The sequence below is a fragment of the Carcharhinus amblyrhynchos genome, chromosome 11 (assembly GCF_965287045.1).
Source record: "Carcharhinus amblyrhynchos chromosome 11, sCarAmb.v2.hapA, whole genome shotgun sequence".
NCBI classification, from domain to species: Eukaryota; Metazoa; Chordata; class Chondrichthyes; order Carcharhiniformes; family Carcharhinidae; genus Carcharhinus; species Carcharhinus amblyrhynchos.
The window spans coordinates 88,575,916-88,594,244 of NC_137334.1; the positions used below are offsets into that span (position 1 = coordinate 88,575,916).

At 48.6% G+C, this 18,329-nt stretch overlaps 1 protein-coding gene across 2 annotated transcripts in view; it reads right to left on the bottom strand.

Annotated features, from left to right (window-relative positions):
* The window catches only part of adcy5 (adenylate cyclase 5), a 292,719-nt gene that overhangs the window by 43,925 nt on the left and 230,465 nt on the right, over positions 1 to 18,329 (bottom strand). For both annotated transcript variants that reach the window (XM_080199523.1, XM_080199522.1), the window contains exons 9-12: positions 16,842 to 16,870; positions 10,636 to 10,783; positions 8,641 to 8,738; positions 7,034 to 7,121 (exon numbers count right to left, since the gene is read on the bottom strand). In XM_080199523.1, coding sequence (XP_080055649.1) covers positions 7,034 to 7,121; positions 8,641 to 8,738; positions 10,636 to 10,783; positions 16,842 to 16,870 — 363 coding nt within the window. The remainder of the gene's footprint in view (positions 1 to 7,033; positions 7,122 to 8,640; positions 8,739 to 10,635; positions 10,784 to 16,841; positions 16,871 to 18,329) is intronic.

Sequence of the window (18,329 nt, forward strand, 5' to 3'; positions counted from 1 at the left end):
ATCAGCACCCTTTTCTCCTGCAGTGTAAGTTGCTGTGATTGTTTGAATTTTAGTACTCTAGCATTTGTCCTGCTGAGTGCAAGACACAAAGTTTCAGCAACACACCTCTCTCTTCAAATGTTAGACAGTTAGGGCAGCATGGCGGTATGGGGGTTGGCGCTGCAGCCTCACAGTGCCTGAGTTCAAATCTGGCTTGGGGTCACTGTGCAGATTCTGCACGTTATCCCTGTCTCTGCGTGGGTTTCCTCCGGGAGTTCCGGTTTCCTCTCACAGTCCAAAAGACGTGCTGGTTAGGTGCACTGGCCGTGCTAAATTCTCCCTCAGGGTACTTGAACTGGAATGTGGCGACAAGGGGATCTTCACAGTAACTTCATTGCAGTGTTAATGATAGTCTACTTGTGACACTGATAAATAAAATAAGCTTTACTGCGGCCAATGAAAAGTGCTCTTTTAATGCAAGGCCTTTTCGTTTTGAACTGGAGGGGGGCGCGGAGTGAATCGTGGGGGGGAGCGGGTGGGGTTTGAGGCAGAGAGGGCCGAGGGAGAGAGAGGAACCACATCAGGCAACGTGGCTTTAATGCACCTCTGCTGACTAGCACACCCCTGTTTGCTGCTCCTATTTTAGCCTCAGTCATATTGGGTGAGTCATATTGCAGTCTGCTATTATGTAAGCTTTATTACTAATTCAGAGTAAACTCTCTCTCCAGCAGCACGCGGCGTGTCCTAAATATGTAGCAGAACATGACTCCACAGATTGTGCATTTTTAATTGCAGCTGTGCAGTGCATGACACCCACTGGATTACCATGAAATCGAAATTTATTTTGTTGAACTGGAATTTATGTGCTGTCTTGTCTGCCCTTCGCTCGATCCTGTTCTCTCTGGTGGTTAGGGGACAGAGTGTGGTTGGAGATAACCGCAATAGGTAACGGCTTGAAGTCGCCACTGATGAGGGCGGCACGGTGGTTCGCACTGCTGCCCTCACAGGGCCAGGGACCCGAGTTCAATCCCGGCCTCGGGTAACTGACCGTGTGGGGTCGACACATTCTCGCTGTGTCTGCATGGGTTTCCTCTGGGTGCTCCAGTTTCCACCCACGCTCCAAAGGTGCGAGATTGATTGGGCCGGGCTAAGTTGACCCTAATGTCAGGGGGATGAGCAGGATAAATGAGGGTCAGGGGTGTAGGGCCAGGGTGGGATTATGGTCGGCACGGACTCGATGGGCCAAATGGCCTCTTTCTGTACTGTAGGGATTCTATGGTTAAAAAGGTAGAGGAGTCCAAAGGTTCACCCCCCTCCCTGGAACTTAGAATTGACAGGACACAAAGACAGCCTCGGGGCTACGGGAGTAGACTGGATGTATAGGGTTCAAATCCCACCATGGGGGGGGGGGGAAGAAAGTATTTTTCCGGCCATTTCCGGATCAGCACGAGTAAGATAAGCACGGATTGTCAGGGAAAGTGTCAAACGCGGCAGGACGGAGGTGGAATTCAGAGAGTCGAGAAGAAAGAAAGAATTTGCATTTCCACAACACTCTTCCAATGTCCCCAGAACACTCTGCAACCAACAAACTACTTCTGAAGTTTAGTGGCCGCTGGAGGGACCAATTTGTGCACAGCAAGCTCCCATAAGCTGCAGAGAGAAACGATTTGTCTGTAGTTGAGGTTGGATGAGGGTGCAAATATAGGTCGGGACACTGGGGCTCTTTTTAAAAATAATGAGTCAATCATAGAACCCTGCAGTGCAGAAAGAGGCCCTTCGGCCCATCGAGTCTGCACCGAACACAATCCCACCCAGGCCCTACACCCATATCCATACATATTTCACCCACTAATCCCCCGAACCTAAGCATCTCACTATACTCAGGGACAATTTTTAGCATGGCCAATCAACCCAACCTGCACATCTTTGGACTGTGGGAGGAAACCAGAGCACCCGGAGGAAACCCACACAGACACGAGAAGAACGAGCAAACTCCGCACAGACAGTGACCCGAGCCGGGAATCGAACCCAGGTCCCTGTGAAGCAGCAGTGCTAACCACTGTGCCACCACGCTGGGATCTTTCACGCCCACCTGGAGAGCAGACAAGGCTTCGGTTTAACATCTTGGTCTGAAAGGCTGCAGCTGCGATGGTACACGGGCGGTCTACGTTTAACCTCAGCTCCTCTGAATTAATGAGGGAAAGATTTAACCAGGTTACGATTAAGCTTCAGCTGAGGCGTTCTTTATCAAAGTGCCTGCCAACACTGTCTTCAGCTACAGGTGCAAGAGCAGCGCAACAAGAGAAAGAGCCTGCATGGACTCTGGAAAGAAAATGGAAGGGTTGAATAAAGGATCCAATTTGCCAAGAAACGTGACTGCAATCTTTTTTTTCTTAGATTCTAAGCAAGAACCCGAGGCCAGAGGGGTTCAATTGTGAGAGACAGTTGCATAAACTATGTGGTAACATGGCCCCTTTGAGGGGTGGATCCTTTGAAGGTCATGTGATCCGGCCAGATCACATGGAGAGGTCGGGTGGGAAGTGGAGCCAATCGGGAGCAAGGGCATACATGCTGGGAAGGAAAGGAATGTTAGCTGGAGCCAGGGAAGAGAGTGGACTGTTTACAGCTCTGTCAGACCCTTATCCTGTATATATATTATGTGAGCTAATCATAGAATCCCTACAGTGCAGAAGGAGGCCATTTGGCCCATCGAATCTACACGGACCACAATCCCACCCAAGCTCTATCCCCAAAACCCCATACATTTACCCTAGCTACTCCCCCTGACATTAAGGGGCAACTTAGCATGGCCAATCCACCTTACCGGTACAGTTTTGGACCGTCGGAGGAAACCCACGTAGACACCAGGAGAATATGGAGAGTGCACACAGACAGTGACCCAAGCCAGGAATTGAACCCAGGTCCCTGGTGCTGTGAGATAGCAGTGCTAACCATTGTGCCCCCCCTAAATAAACTGTTCCCTGTTGAAGCTACAACAAGTCCCCTTCAAATTTACTACATACGAGGAGATTTGATTTATTATTGTCAGATGTATTGGGAATATAGTGAAAAGCATTGTTTCTTGTGCGCTACACAGACAAAACATACAACTCATAGAGTAAATGAGAGGAAGATAGAATTAGAGGATATGCTGAGGACAGTTCGCAAAAGTTGCCTCGTTCCAGCGCTATCATGAACAAAGATGTAATTCCCATTCTTGTTTCTAAATCTCTCCATGCTCTTGTTCTGTTTTCCCTATCTTTGAAATCCAAACCCTCCGAACTCAGTCAACTCTGGTCAATTTTTCAAAGATGTATTCTTCCATCCGATGTGGGCATCGCTGGCAAGGCCAGCATTTATTGCCCAACCCTAAGTTCCCTTGAAATGAGCCTCTGCTCAGGCCATTCCAGAAGGCATTTGAGAGTCAACCACATTGCTGTGGCTCTGGAATCACATGTGGGCCAGACCGGGTAAGGACAGCAGATTTCCTTCCCTAAGGGACACTAGATGATCACTTTTACAACAATAACTACTTATTGATTACAATTCAGTCTTCAATATTATTATTCCCACAAAACTCATCTCCAAGCTCCGTGGCCTGGGCCTCAGCTCCTCCCTCTGCGACTCCGTCTCCCTCCCGAACTTCCTAACTCACAGACCACAGTCAGTAAGGATAGGCAACAACACCTCCTCCACGATCATTCTCAACACCGGTGTCCCGCAAGTGTTCTCAGCCCCCTACTACACTCCTTATACATCTATGACCGTGTGGCCAAATTCCCCTCCAATTCATAAGAACATAAGAAATAGGAGCAGGAGTAGGCCATCTAGCCCCTCGAGCCTGCCCCGCCATTCAATAAGATCATGGCTTATTGAAGCCCCTCCAATTCAATTTTCTAGTTTGCTGAGGACACCACCGCAGTGGGTCGGGTCTTGAACAATGATGAGACAGAGTACAGGAATGAGGTACAAAATCTGGTGAACTGGTGCGGCAACAATAATTTCTTCCTCAATGTCAACAAAACAAAGGAGATTGTCATCGACTTCAGGAAGCGTAAAGGACATCAATGGGACAATATAGAAAGGGTTGAGAGCTTCAAGTTTTTAGGTGTCCAGATCACCAACACCTGTCCTGGCCTCTCCAAGCTGACACTATAGTTAAGAAAGCCCAACAACGCCTCTACTTTCTCAGAAGACTAAAAAAATTTGGCATGTCAGCTATGATTCTTTCCAGATGCAGCATAGAAAGCATTCTTTCTGGTTGTTTCACAGTTTGATATGGCTCCTGCTCTGCCCAAGATCATAGGGAACTACAAAAGGTTGTGAATATAGCCCAATCCATCACGCAAACCAGCCTCCCATCCATTGACTCCGTCTACACTTCCCACTGCCTCAGCAAAGCAGCCAGCATCATTAAGTACCCACGCACCCCGGACATTCTCTCTTCCACCTCCTTCCTTCGGGAACAAGATACAAAAGTCTGAGGTCACGTACCAACTGACTCAGGAACAGCTTCTTCCCTGCTGCCGTCAGACTTTTGAATGGACTTACCTTGCATTAAGGTGATCTTTCTCTACACCCTAGCTATGACTGTAACACTACATTCTGCACTCTCTTGTTTCCTTCTCAATGAAAGGTATGTTTTGTCTGTATAGCGCGCAAGAAACAACACTTTTCACTGTACGTTAATACATGTGACAATAATAAATCAAATCTTTCAGTTTTATTCAATCAAAGTCTCACCATCTGCCATGGTGGGATTTGAATCTAGTCCCCAGACCATTATCCTGGGTTGAGGATTATTAGTCCAGTGACAATACCAATGCGCCACTACCTCTGCCCTGCTCTTTAACCAAGCCTATAGTCACCAATCCTAATGCCTTCCTTGTGGCTCAGTATCAAGTCTAAAAGTCACACCACTGAGCAACTTGCAAAGAGCTGGTCTCCAGGGTCACTGACTGAGAGAACTTTGAATGACCTCCACACATCAGCAAAAGCAACACAATTTGGGGATGAGTTGCACCGCATTGTGAAAAACCCGCTGGAAAATAAGAAGCAAAAGAGACAAGGGCTGGGATTCTCTGATGAGGATGGATAATTTGGCTCTCAGCTCCGTCCACCGGCCGATTAAGGCCCTCAAATGGCTGAATATGGATAATTTAAGGACCTGATTCCACCACCACTGGAATTAACCCAGCTGCAGATGGCCCTGTCACCATAGAACGATAGCTTGTCACTTCTGGAGCTGGGCACTGCCTCCTTCTATCAGATAAGAAGTCTCACAACATCAGGTTAAAGTCCAACAGGTCGTTTTGGAATCACGAGCTTTTGGAGCGCTGTTCCTTCATCAGTTGAGACACTCACCTGGTGAAGGAGCAGTGCTCCGAAAGCTCACAGTTCCAAATATTCACAATCTACTGATGACCATGAAACCACCCTTCGAATCACAGTGCACGGGAAAAGGCCCTTCAGCCCATCACATCTGTGCCAGCCAAAAACAAACCACCCAACTATCCTAACCCCATATCCCAGCACTTGGCCCATAGTCTGGTGAGCCTTGGCACTGCACGTAGACATTGAAATACTTCTTAAATGTGGTGAGGATTCCTGTCTCTACAGCCCTTTCACGCAGTGAGATCCCGATCGCCACCGCCCTCCGGATGAAAACATCCCTTCTGCACCGTAACAATTCAGCGACGGGGTCGGAGTTAGGATTATTTACAATAACAGGAATAATTTGTGCTGCTACTTCGGATGAAACTTTTCAGATAATCGTTGGATGATGACAATCCCCCCATTCCACCCTCGCTACAAACCTTCCATGGGACACAGACCTTCTTCAGGCTCCCGTGTGTAACTGCTAATTTCCACTCACACGTTTCTTTTACTTTTGTCACATATTTTCAGGATTGAGTGAGACTGAGGATGAGTAATGAAGCAAATATTGTTTCAACATGTCCACAAGGTTTCTCTGTTACAGGAAGTCCAAAGATTAAACGGCATCTATTAACCCAGTGATTCACCAATGTTTTCAATCGAAGCAGCTCTTTCCCAATGGATTACCAATAATCGTGGACCCAACCCATCTAAATTATAACACCGGATAACATTCATAAAGCACAGGGACACAGCAGAGCGCAGGAAGAGAGCAGGAGCAGAGGGAGCGAGCAGGAGCACGGGGAGAGAGCGGGAGCACGGGGAGAGAGCGGGAGCACGGGGAGAGAGCGGGAGCACGGGGAGACAGTGGGAGCACGGGGAGAGAGTGGGAGCACGGGGAGAGAGCGGGAGCACGGGGAGAGAGCGGGAGCACGGGGAGAGAGCGGGAGCACGGGCAGAGAGCAGGAGCACGGGGAGACAGCGGGAGCACAGGGAGAGAGCAGGAGCAGGGGGAGAGAGCGGGAGCGTGGGGAGAGAGCGGGAGCAGGGGGAGAGAGCAGGAGCACGGGGAGAGCACGGGGAGAGAGCAGGAGCATGGGGAGAGAACAGGAGCATGGGGAGAGAATGAGTGCGGGGAGAGAGTGGGAGCACGGGGCAAGAGCAGGAGCACGGGGAGAGAGCAGGAGCATGGGGAGAGCACGGGGAGAGAGCAGGAGCATGGGGAGAGAGCAGGAGCATGGGGAGAGAATGAGTGCGGGGAGAGAGTGGGAGCACGGGGCGAGAGCAGGAGCATGGGGAGAGAGCAGGAGCACGGGGAGAGAGCAGGAGCATGGGGAGAGCACGGGGAGAGAGCAGGAACACAGGGAGGGAGCAGGAGCACAGGGAGAGAGCAGCACGGGGAGAGCAGGAGTAAGGGGAGAGTAGGAGCACGGGAAGAGAAATAGCAGGTGTACTTAATATTTATGAATCTCTTGATAAGGGTTATGGAGCCAAAGGCAAGCAGGTGGACACAGATCCGCCACACTCGCATTGAGTTGTGGGACAGGTGTAAGGGGCTGAATGGCCAGCCCCTGTTCCTGGATTCCAATGAAATCCTTGTGCCGAGTGAGTGTGCGCTGCGAGGTTACAGGGACTGAGCAGGGTTAGAGGGGAGGTAGAGGGGCTCTCACATTCTCACCTTCACACAGCAGTAGATGGTGGAAATGAACAGCACGCTGGCCAGGACCAAGAGGCATGACAGATAGAAACCCAACATCAACGTGGAACTGCACAGAGCGAGAGAGAGAAAACGCAGCGATTAACTCACGTTTGGTCACACGTCGCACAGAAAGGATCGGAATTATAACACCTTATTATTTTGACATTATGAATAAGTTCACCGGGGAGGCACAGTGATTAGCACTGCTATCTCATTACGCAAGGGATCCGGGTTCGATTCCCAGCTCGGGTCACTGTCTGTGTGGAGTTTGCACATTCTCCCCGTGTCTGCGTGGGTTTCCTCCGGGTGCTCCGGTTTCTTCCCACAGTCCAAAGATGAATGGGTTAGGGTGGATTGGCCATGCTAAATTGACCCTTAGTGACAGGGGGATTAGCAGGGTAGATATAGGGGGTTACAGGAATAAGGCCTGGGTGGGAGTGGGTCAGTGCAGACTCGCTGGGCCGAATGGCCTCCTTCTGCACTGTAGGGATTCTGTTCTATATTCCCCAGCATACGTTTGGGGTCCCCCCCAATCCAACACTGGGGAGCTCAAAGGTTACTTTATAATGTGGGAACTGCAGCAGCCAATTTGTGCACAGCAAGCTCCCTCAAAACGTAACGTGAGAATGAGCAGAGAGAATCAGTTTATGTGACATTAAATGAGGGATAAATATTGGCCCGGACAAAGGAGAGAACCCCCCCTCCCTCCCCTCCCCACCCCGCTCTTCAAACAGCACCTTCATACCTGTCTGAGGGGTCGGGCCTTGGTTTAATATTTCACCCAGAGGACGGCACTACCACTGGAATACCGTGTCCTGTCCTGTTCCCCTCCTAACAGAAAGGAAGGAACGGCATTCGAGAGGGTCCAGAGGAGATTCGCCAGGATGTTACAGCGATGAGGGAAGATTGGAGAGGATGGGACCGTTCTCCTTGGAACAGGGGAGGCTGAGGGGGAATTTGAGAGGGGGGCCTGGATAAAGTGGATGGGAAGGGGCTGATTCACTTTAGCACAGAGGTCAGTGATGGGGGGAGGGGGGGACATTGACTTAAGTGATTGGTAGAAAGATTGCGTGCAGTTTGGGCCCATACTCACTGGAGTTTGGAAGAATGAGAGATGGTCTTGTTGAAACATGTAGGATTCCGAGGGGGTTTTGGTAAGGTCGATGCTGAGAGAATGTTTCCTTATCTAGGGGAATCCACAACTACTGGAGGCCGGGGGTATCTTCTAGTTAAGGTGGAGTTGGGGAGGATTTTTTTCTCTGAGAGGGTTGTTATTCTGAATTCTTCCTCAATGAGCAGTGCGAACAGGATCACTGAACATATTTGAGGCTAAATTAGACAAATTTTTGACAGACTAGAGAGCCATTGGTTATGAGGCAGTGAGGTGAAGTTGAAGCCCAGGGTCAGCCATGTTCTCACTGAATGACAGAGCAGGCTCGATGGGCTGAATGGCCAACTCCTGCTCCTATTTGTTGAGATTTTATGACTGGTTGCCAACCAGACTCCCAATTCCTTCCAACACGGTGGTTGGGAATAAGTGAGAATCCGGACATTCCTCTCGAATGTCCACCACCGAGGAGACTTACTGGGGCATGACGGTTATCTGGATACAACAGATAAAGAGGAAGACGAGACAGGAACAGGCCACGTAGGCTCCAAATCGGTCATCCACCTCTTTCGAATACTGCAAAGCAAACAGAGAAAGTGGTTAGAACCGCAAAAACTGTACAAGAGGCCAATCGGCCCATCAGTGTGCCTGCTGGCCCATTGAAAGAGCAAAGCTGCTTAGGGCCCAAACCTTGCTTTTTGTCCATAATCCTTTAAGAGCCTCATCTTCAAGAAGCCTGTCCAAAGTCCTTTTCAAATTATTCATGGAATTCAGTTCCCACCATCTTTTCGGATGGAGAATCTGCTGGATCCCAGCAGATAGGGTGGCACGGCGGCACAGTGTTATCACTGCTGTCCCACAGTGCCAGGGACCCGGGTTCAATTCCCAGCTTGGGGGGGCTGCACGGAGTCTGCACAATCTCCCCATGTCTGCGTGGGCGTCTCCCAGGCACTCCAGTCTTCCCCTGCATTCCAAAGGTGTGCAGGTTTGGTGGATTTGGCCGTGCTAAATTGCTTCTCAGTGTCACAGGATGTGTTCCTTAAGGGATTAGCGGGATAAATACAGAGGGCTACAGAGATAGGGACTGGGTGGGATGCTCTGTTGGTGCGGTCTCGATGGGCCAAATGGCCTCATTCCACACTGTAGGGATTCTTCAAAGGGTGGTGAATCTCTGGAATTCTCTGCCCGTTGAAGTGGTGGAGGCTGCCTCGCTAAATATTTTTAAGACGCGGGTTGATGGGTTTTTGATAAGCGAGGGGATTAAGGGTTATGGGGAGAGGGCGGGAATGTGGAACTGAGCCACGACAGATCAGCCATGATCTTATTGAATGGCGGGGCAGGCTCGAAGGGCTAGATGGCCTACTCCTGCTCCTATTTCTTATGTTCTTATGTCCTTAAGCTTCTAAATTCTCTGAATGAAAGGTATTTCCTCTCGTCTCTCTCCTCCAAAGCTTTAACCAATCATTTTAAACCAACGATCCCTGGTTATTAACTTTCTCACCAGAGAGAATACTTTCTCGATCAAAATTTCTGGTCATCTTGGGAAGTGTGAATATGTCACCTCTTCAACTTCTCTGTTGCAGGGTGGAAAGTCTGACTTTTCCAACCTCTCCTCACCAATGAAACCGATCATCCCTGGTCACATTTGCAATTGTCCTGACTCACACCAAATGCTGTTTCCCTATCACCCCTGTGCTGGTAAGGTCAAGAAACATCTTCATTTCAAGATTCTCATCCTTGTTTTCAAATGTTTCCATCATCTCTCCATTCCCTATCTCTCCAACTGTGTAACTCTTCACCCCATCTCTGTGACCTCTTTCATCCCTATAACACTTTATCCTATCTCTGTGACGTCCTCCATCCCTATAGCCTCAACACTATCTCTGTGGCCCCCTCCATCCCTATAATCTTCACCCTATCTCTGTGACCTCCTCCATCCCTATAATCCTCTCCCCTATCTCTGTGACTTCCTCCAGCCCTACACCCCTCTACCCTATCTCTCCAGCCCTATAACCCTCTACCCTATCTCTTCAGCCCTATAACCCTCTAACCTATCTCTGTGATCTCCTCCAGCCCTACACCCCTCTACCCTATCTCTGTGACTTCCTCCAGCCCTATAAACCCTCGACTCTTTCGCACTTGCTGGACTAGTAATCCAGAGACTCAGTGTAATACTTAAATCCTGCCACAGCAGATGGTGAAATTTGAATTCAATATAAATCTGGAATTAAAAGTCTAATGGTGAGCATGAAACCATTGTCAATTGTTTTAAACCCACCTTGTTCACTAAGGTCCTTTAGGGAAGGAAATCTGCTATTCTTACCTGGTCTGGCCAACGTGTGACCCCAAAGTCACAGCAATGTGGTTGACACTGAACTGGCCCAAGGGCAATTAGGGCTGGGCAGTAAATGCGGGCCTTGCTGCCAATGCCCACGTCCTACACAAGAATAAAAGAGGGAAATAAATAAATTACCTTCTTTTCTAGTTCGGGTTTCCTGAACGTGAGCAGGAATTTCCGCACATGCTCAGAGCGTAGTCGATCTATGCTTCTAGCATCGATTGCTCTCCCGAGGAATTCATCCACCTCATCCTCAGGATTCATGTTTTCTTGAGTGTTTCTGCTAAAGGAAGAATTACAAAAAAAAAGTCTCAGCACCTAATTTACCTCAACTGTGTATTTAACTCTTTCATCGGTTCCATCATGTTTTTTAAATGTTTGCTTCCTCAATCTGCTGTGTTGTTTCCATCATTCCACAAGCTAATAGAGCAGGCCTATAGTGAGTTATCATAGCCCTCTGTTAATAGAACAGGCCTATAATGAGCTATCATAGGCCTCTGTCAATACAGCAGGCAGGCCTACAGTGAGTTATCATAGGCTTCTGCTAATAGAGCAGGCCTAAAGTGAGTTATCGTAGGCCTCTGTTAATAGAACAGGCCTATAGTGAGTTATCATAGGCCTCTGTTAATAGAACAGGCCTATAATGAGCTATCATAGGCCTCTGTCAATACAGCAGGCAGGCCTACAGTGAGTTATCATAGGCTTCTGCTGATAGAGCAGGCCTAAAGTGAGTTATCGTAGGCCTCTGTTAATAGAACAGGCCTATAGTGAGTTATCATAGGCCTCTGTTAATAGAACAGGCCTATAATGAGCTATCATAGGCCTCTGTCAATACAGCAGGCCTACAGTGAGTTATCAAAGGCTTCTGCTAATAGAGCAGGCCTAAAGTGAGTTATTGTAGGCCGCTGTTAATAGAGTAGGCCTATAATGAGCTATCATGCGCCTCTGTTAATAGAGTAGGCCTACAGTGAGCTATCATAGGCCTCTGTTAATAGAACATGCCTACAGTGAGCTATCATAGGCCTCTGTCAATACAGCAGGCCTACAGTGAGTTATCATAGGCCTCTGTTAATAGAGTAGGCATACAGTGAGCTATCATAGGCCTCTGTCAATAGAGCAGGCCTATAGAGAGTTATCATAGGCCTCTGTTATTAAGGCAGGCCTGTAGTGAATTATCAAAGGCCTCTGTTAACAGACAGGCCCAGTGAGCTGGATTGGGCTCTGCCAGTATCTTGCTCCTCTGTTGAAAGGACGAGTGGTCCACTCCTAAAATGGGTACCACTCACACACCAGGAATAAAGCAGCACACTTGTCTGCCCTCACTTGAGATGTATTACATTAAAGATGCAATATAAATTGTTGCTGTTGGTCCTGGATCCAAGGCCTATCTTTGAACACAAAATCTAGGCCAACACTTCAATGCAATAACCCCACCCCCAGGGAGGACATACATTGTTGGGGCTATTGTGTAAAATGGTGAGGGAAGGGGAGGAGTGGAACAAATTCACCCACCTGATGCTACAACATTCTTCCAACAATGGGGAACGCACAAGAGGCCAGTTAAGACTCTCTCCTCGCTGCGGCTACAGTAAACCATGGAGAGTCCTGGGGGCTCATAGGCAGAGGGGGTGCTCTCTATGGCTCATGATAGGGCCCTTAATGGCAACAGTCTCCCCCACACTTGCACTGCAATGGCGCTGCCCAACCTTATCAACACTCATCCCCTCACCGGTCCACCCAGACCCCACTTTTTTTAATATTCATTCATGGGACATGGGCGTCACTGGCTGGCCAGCATTTATTGGCTCTCCCTAATGCCCTCAGAGGGCAGCTGAGAGTCAAACACATTGCTGTTGCTCTGGAGTCATGTGTAGGTCAGACTGGGTAAGGACAGCAGATTTCCTTCCCTAAAGAACAGTAAGGAATATCTTTTGAACGTCCAATGAAATTACCTGGTTGGTGACTGGCTGCCAGCTCCTGGGGGTTGGCCGCCTGTTCTTAGTAGGGACAACATGCCCATTGGCAACCAAGTGGTTACCTGACAGCCATAAAATGTAGTTGTGGGTCCTTACAGACAGACAAGGCAGGGTTGTCCTTGGCTTTTGGGCCTGTCGTTGGGATATTGCAGTGTGAGAATGAAATTCTGGCCCCCAGCTGCAGGCGGAAGAGGAGAGAATACTAACCCCTCTGTACACTTGCACTGTCTAGGCTCAAAGCTCTGGAACTTTCTCCTGAAAACTTTTCACCTCTCCCCACTCCTTTATACTTCCCCTTTTAACCTACAGCACTTTGACCGAGCTTTTGGTCATCTCCATAGTGTCCAATTTTGTTTGACAATGCTTCTATGAAATACTTTGGATATAGGCGCTATATAAATGCAAGTTGTTGGGTTTTTTTAAACTCATTTGATGCAAAATGCCGTCTAGGCCAGCATTTATTGCCCATTCCTAATAGACCTCCAGATGGTGGTGCTGAGCTGCCTTGAACCACTGCCGTCCCTAATATGTAGGTACACCCACAGTGCTGTTTGGGAGGGAATTCAAGGATATTGTCCCAGCGACAGTGAAGGAATGGCACCTCACCCGTGACGATCGATGATTCAAATATCTCAGCTAGAGGATCCGCAATTTCCTCCCTGGCCTCCCAGAACATCCTGGGATACACTTCATCAGCTCCCGGGGATTTATCTACCTTGATGCACTTCCAGCGCCTCCTCCTCTGTGATATGCACGCTCCTCAAGACACCACCATTTATTTCCCAAGTTCCCTAACATTCCTGCTTTTCTCAACAGTAAATACTGATGAGAAATATTCATTTAGGATCTCACCCATCCCTTGTGGATCCGTACACAGCCTCAGCTATTTACCATTTATATAGATGATCTGGAGGAGGGAACCGAGTGCAGGGTGTCGAAATTTGCTGATGACACCAAGATTGGGGGAAAGGCAAATTGTGCGGAGGGTGTGGAGAGTCTGCAGAAGGATCTAGATAGGCTGGGCAAATGGGCCAGGAAATGGCAAATGGAATTTAATGTTGGCAAGTGTGAGGTGGTCCACTTTGGTAGGAAGAATGGTAGGAAGGACTATTACTTACGTGGCGAAAAACTGCAGCAGGCGACGGTGCAGAGGGACCTCGGGGTCCTTGTGCATGAGTCGCAAAAACCCAGCTTGCAGGTGCAGCAGGTGGTCAGGAAGGCAAATGGGATGCTGGCCTTCATAGCGAGGGGGATTGAATATAAAAGTAGGGAGGTCTTGCTGCAGCTGTATAGGGCATTGGTGAGGCCGCAGCTGGAGTACTGTGTGCAGTTTTGGGCGCCGCACCTGCGCAAGGATATTTTGGCCCTGGAGGGAGTGCAGAGGAGGTTTACTAGGCTGATACCGGAGTTGAGGGGATTGAGCTATGAGGAGAGGCTGAATAAACTAGGCTTGTACTCGTTAGAGTTTAGAAGAATGAGGGGAGATCTCATTGAGACGTATAAGATGATGAATGGGATGGATAGGATAGAGGTGGAGAGACTCTTCCCGCTCAAAAAAGACAGTAGGACTAGGGGGCACAGCCTCAAGATAAAGGGGAGGCGGTTTAGAACGGAGTTGAGGAGGAACTTCTTCACTCAAAGGGTGGTGAATCTCTGGAATTCTCTGCCCGTTGAAGTGGTGGAGGCTGCCTCGCTAAATATTTTTAAGAAGCGGGTTGATGGGTTCTTGATAAGAGAGGGGATTAAGGGTTATGGGGAGAGGGCGGGAAAGTGGAACTGAGCCACAACAGATCAGCCATGATCTTATTGAATGGCGGGGCAGGCTCGAAGGGCTAGATGGCCTACTCCTGCTCCTATTTCTTATGTTCTTATGTTCTTATGTACACGGATGGCCTTGTTGATTCTTAAGAGGTCCTACTCTCTCCCTGATCTATAAAGTGGATTATGTGGCTTCTTACAGAATGGAAATGAAAGGTGACAGGATATTAGATTATAATGTGCGCTCATGCATTCAGGCATCCCTATTATTCGATTTGGGAATTTGGGAATTAATTCTGCGCAGTAACGTCTTGGATCATGTCCAGGTCCTGCCCGGAAGGTCCTGCAAGGTATCCTGAGGTCATGTTCCTGGTGTTGGTAAGCCTGGTTTGACACATGTTCTGTTGGAAAGACACCTTAACCTGGACTTTCCAGTCGGCCTGCTGTCTGTCCCCACCCCAACCCCGTCCCCTGAGTGGAATTCTCCCAAAAAGCAACCAAACAGGTGAGCACGGCTGCCTCACAGCACCAGGGATCCGGGTTCAATTCCCGGCTCCTGTCACTGTCTGTATGGAGTCTGCACGTTCTCCCTGTGTCTGCATGGGTTTCCTCCGGGTGCTCCGGTTTCCTCCCACAGTCCAAAGGTGTGCAGATTAGGTTGACTGGCCACGTTAAATTGACCCTAGTGTCAGGGTGATTAGCCGGGTAAATATGTGGGGTTACGGGGGTAGGGTGGGATTGTGGTTGGTGCACACTCGATGGGCTGAATGGCTTCGTTCTGTATTGTAGAAGTTCTATGATTCTCAAAGAATGAGGATTATAGACTCATAGAATCCCTACTGTACAGAAGGAGACCATTCAGCCCATCGAGTCTGTACCGACTACAGTCCCACCTAAGTCCGATTCCCGTAACCCCATGCATTTACCCTGCTAATCCCCCTAATACTAAGATCAATTTAGCATGGCCAATCAACCTAGCCTAGCCCACACATCTTTGGGCTGTGGGAGAAAACCGGAGCACCCGGAGGAAACCCATGCAGACACGAGAAGAATGTGCAGACCCCACACAGACAGTGACCCGAGGCTGGGATTGAACCTGGGCCCTTGGCGCTGTGAGGCAGCAGTGCTAACCACAGTGCCACAGCGTCGACCTTGATGAAAGAGATCGCAGAATTTTCAGCACAAGATCGATTTGGCCCAAATCACTTTCCGACGGTCCTTTGCACTAGTTTTCAAACCAGTGGCTTTTGTGTGGATCCTGCTCCCACACAGCCAGGCTGCATGAATCACCGCGGTGAACTGTGCCCATTTGACCAGACTCCCGGCATCAAGCTGATATTTTTAGGCGCAAGGGATCTTTTAAAAGTTTAAGGGTATAATTCTGAAACATTTACTAAGAAACTCAAACAAACAAAAATCATCTTGTAAAACAGCCTCAGTTTGAATAGTTTGCAGCCGACTTGCGGGATTGTACCCAAGGTGTCAACACTTTGAGACCTCAGTCTCAAAAGAATATGCGTGGTGAAACTCATAACTTACAACCTGAATGAGGAGCAAAAGGCCATTCGGCCCCTCCACTCAATAAGATCATGGTGACCTCCCACCTCCACCCTTGACTCCTTTGTTAGTCGGGAATCTGTCTACCTCAGCCTCAACAATATTCAATGCTGCTGCCTCCACCGCTCTCTGGAGTTGAGAGTTCACGACCTTCTGAGAGAAAATAATTTCTCCTCATCCCGGCCTTAAAAGGGAGACTCCTTATCTTTAAACTGTGTACTTCACGTTCCAATCTCTCCCACAAGAGGACACAGCCTCTCAGCACTGGCCCTGTCAACTCCCCTCAGGATCTCACATGTTTCAATAAGATTATCTCTCATTCTTCTGAACTCCAGCCAATACAGATCCCAACCCTTCCTCAGAAGGTGAACCCTTCATCCCAGGATTCAGTGGAGTGAACCTTCTCTGAATTGCTTCTAACGCGTTTGCAACCTTTCTTAAATAAGGAGACCAAAACTGCACACTTTACTCTGGAGGTGGTTTCACCAACACCTGGAGGTGCTATCATCCAGCCTGTTCCGCTGTGTCATCATACATTGGGAAACCCCCCAACTATCTTGCTCAGGGCCGCAGAACACAGCTCAAATTCTCAGTGGTCTACTTGCCTGAAAACTTGTTCCCGACCCCACCAAGGGACCTAGTCCCGGGAGGGAAAATCCCACTCTCTGTCCCTTCCCGCCATCCTTTCCCTTTATTGTTACCTCTGGTCCCAGCACAGTTCAGGGAAACCTGTCAACTGAGGGACAAAAATTGGCTCAGGATACAAGAGAATCACTGCATTCTCATTGAAAAGATGCCGTTTCCAGCACTGCAGCTCTCCCTCGGTGCTGCACTGGAATATTCACCTGGATTTTCTTCTCCGATTCCTGGAGTTGAACTTGAACCTACAACCTTTGAACTCTGAGGTGAGCATGCTACAAACGGAGCAACAGCTGACAATGTGGAACTTCAAACCATTCTTTGCAAAGGGCTAATGTTCTCATCTGTTTATTCAAATCAGCAGGTGACAATACATTTAGGCACAGGAAGGGAAAAAGGCACATCACTTACTTGTCTTTGCCCATGTAGTCCACAATGCCCTAGAAATGACAGCAGAGAGAACAAAAACAGCTCATTAGTCTCAACTGAGCAATATCCTGATTTGTGTATTCATAGAATCATAGCAGAAGGAGGCCATTCTGCCCATCGAGTCTGCACTGACCACAATCCCACCAAGGCCCTGTCCCCATAACCCCTCATATTTAACTTGCTATTCCACTGACACTAGTGTATATTTAGCGTGGCCAATCAGTCTAACCTGTACATCTTTGGGGTGTGGGAGCAAACCGGAGTACCCGAAGGAAACCCACGCAGATACGGGGAGAACGTGCAGATTCCGCACAGACAGTGACCCAAGGCCAGAATTGAACCTGGGTCCCCAGTGCTCTCACGCTAACCACTGTGCCACCGTGCCGTCCTATTCACAATTATTAAAAATCTCCCCCCACCCCAAAGCCCTCTGAGATCTTCTCAAATTCTGACCTCTTGCACATTCTCAATTTTTATCGCTCCACCATTGGTAGCCAAGCCTTCAGCTGCCTAGGCCCAAAGCTTTGGAAAAGACACCCCAGATTTCACCATATTTCTTATCTATCTTTTCTCCTTTGAGATGTTCCTTACAATCTACCTCCTTGACCAATTCTTTGGTGTCAAGTTTTGTTTGATACTCACTCCTGTGAAATGCCTTGGGGATGTCATTAAATCTATAGAATTCCGACAGCACAGGAGGCCATTCGGTCCATCGAGTCTGCACTGACTCTCCGATGGAGTCTTTTATTCTGGATCACACCCTGTCCCATTCCCTTAATCCCACTCATTTACACTAATTCCCCCGAATTTACACATCTTTGGGCACTAAGGGACAATTAAGCATGGCCAACCCATCTAACCTGCACATCTTTGGAATGCGGGAGGAAACTGGAGCACCCGGAGGAAACCCATGCAGACACGAGGAGAATGTGCCAACTCCACATAGTGACCCAAGGCTGGACTCAAACCTGGGTCCCTGGCGCTGTGAGGTAGCAGTGATAACCATGTCGCCCTTATTTCATTGCATCAAAAGTTCTACGTGAATGTAGTTGTTGAAAAGCACAGGAGGCTTTTAACAATATAAACATGGAATGAGAAAAGGGCATTTTGATCTTCAACCATGTTCCACCAACAGACCAGGTTCAACCTGATTTCCTGTGGACTCTGCCTGACCAGTCTCCTGAGTGTGATGGGCCAAATGGCCTCCCCCTGTGCTGTAAGATGTTGTGCTGCAGCCTCAGTGCTTCAGATATGATGTATGGACCTTCTCCTTTACACACAGTCAAGGATTTATTGAACACTGGCTTGTGAGGTCAGCGACACTCCATTGGTCTAGCTCCACCCTTCAACAATGTTCTTGTGAGGAGTCACTGACTGTGATAGATTAGCAATGGTCGTAAAGGGAAACTTGGTGCATCTTAAACAACTTTTACCACACAGAACATTGCTCAAATCTCTTGGTACTGGCTT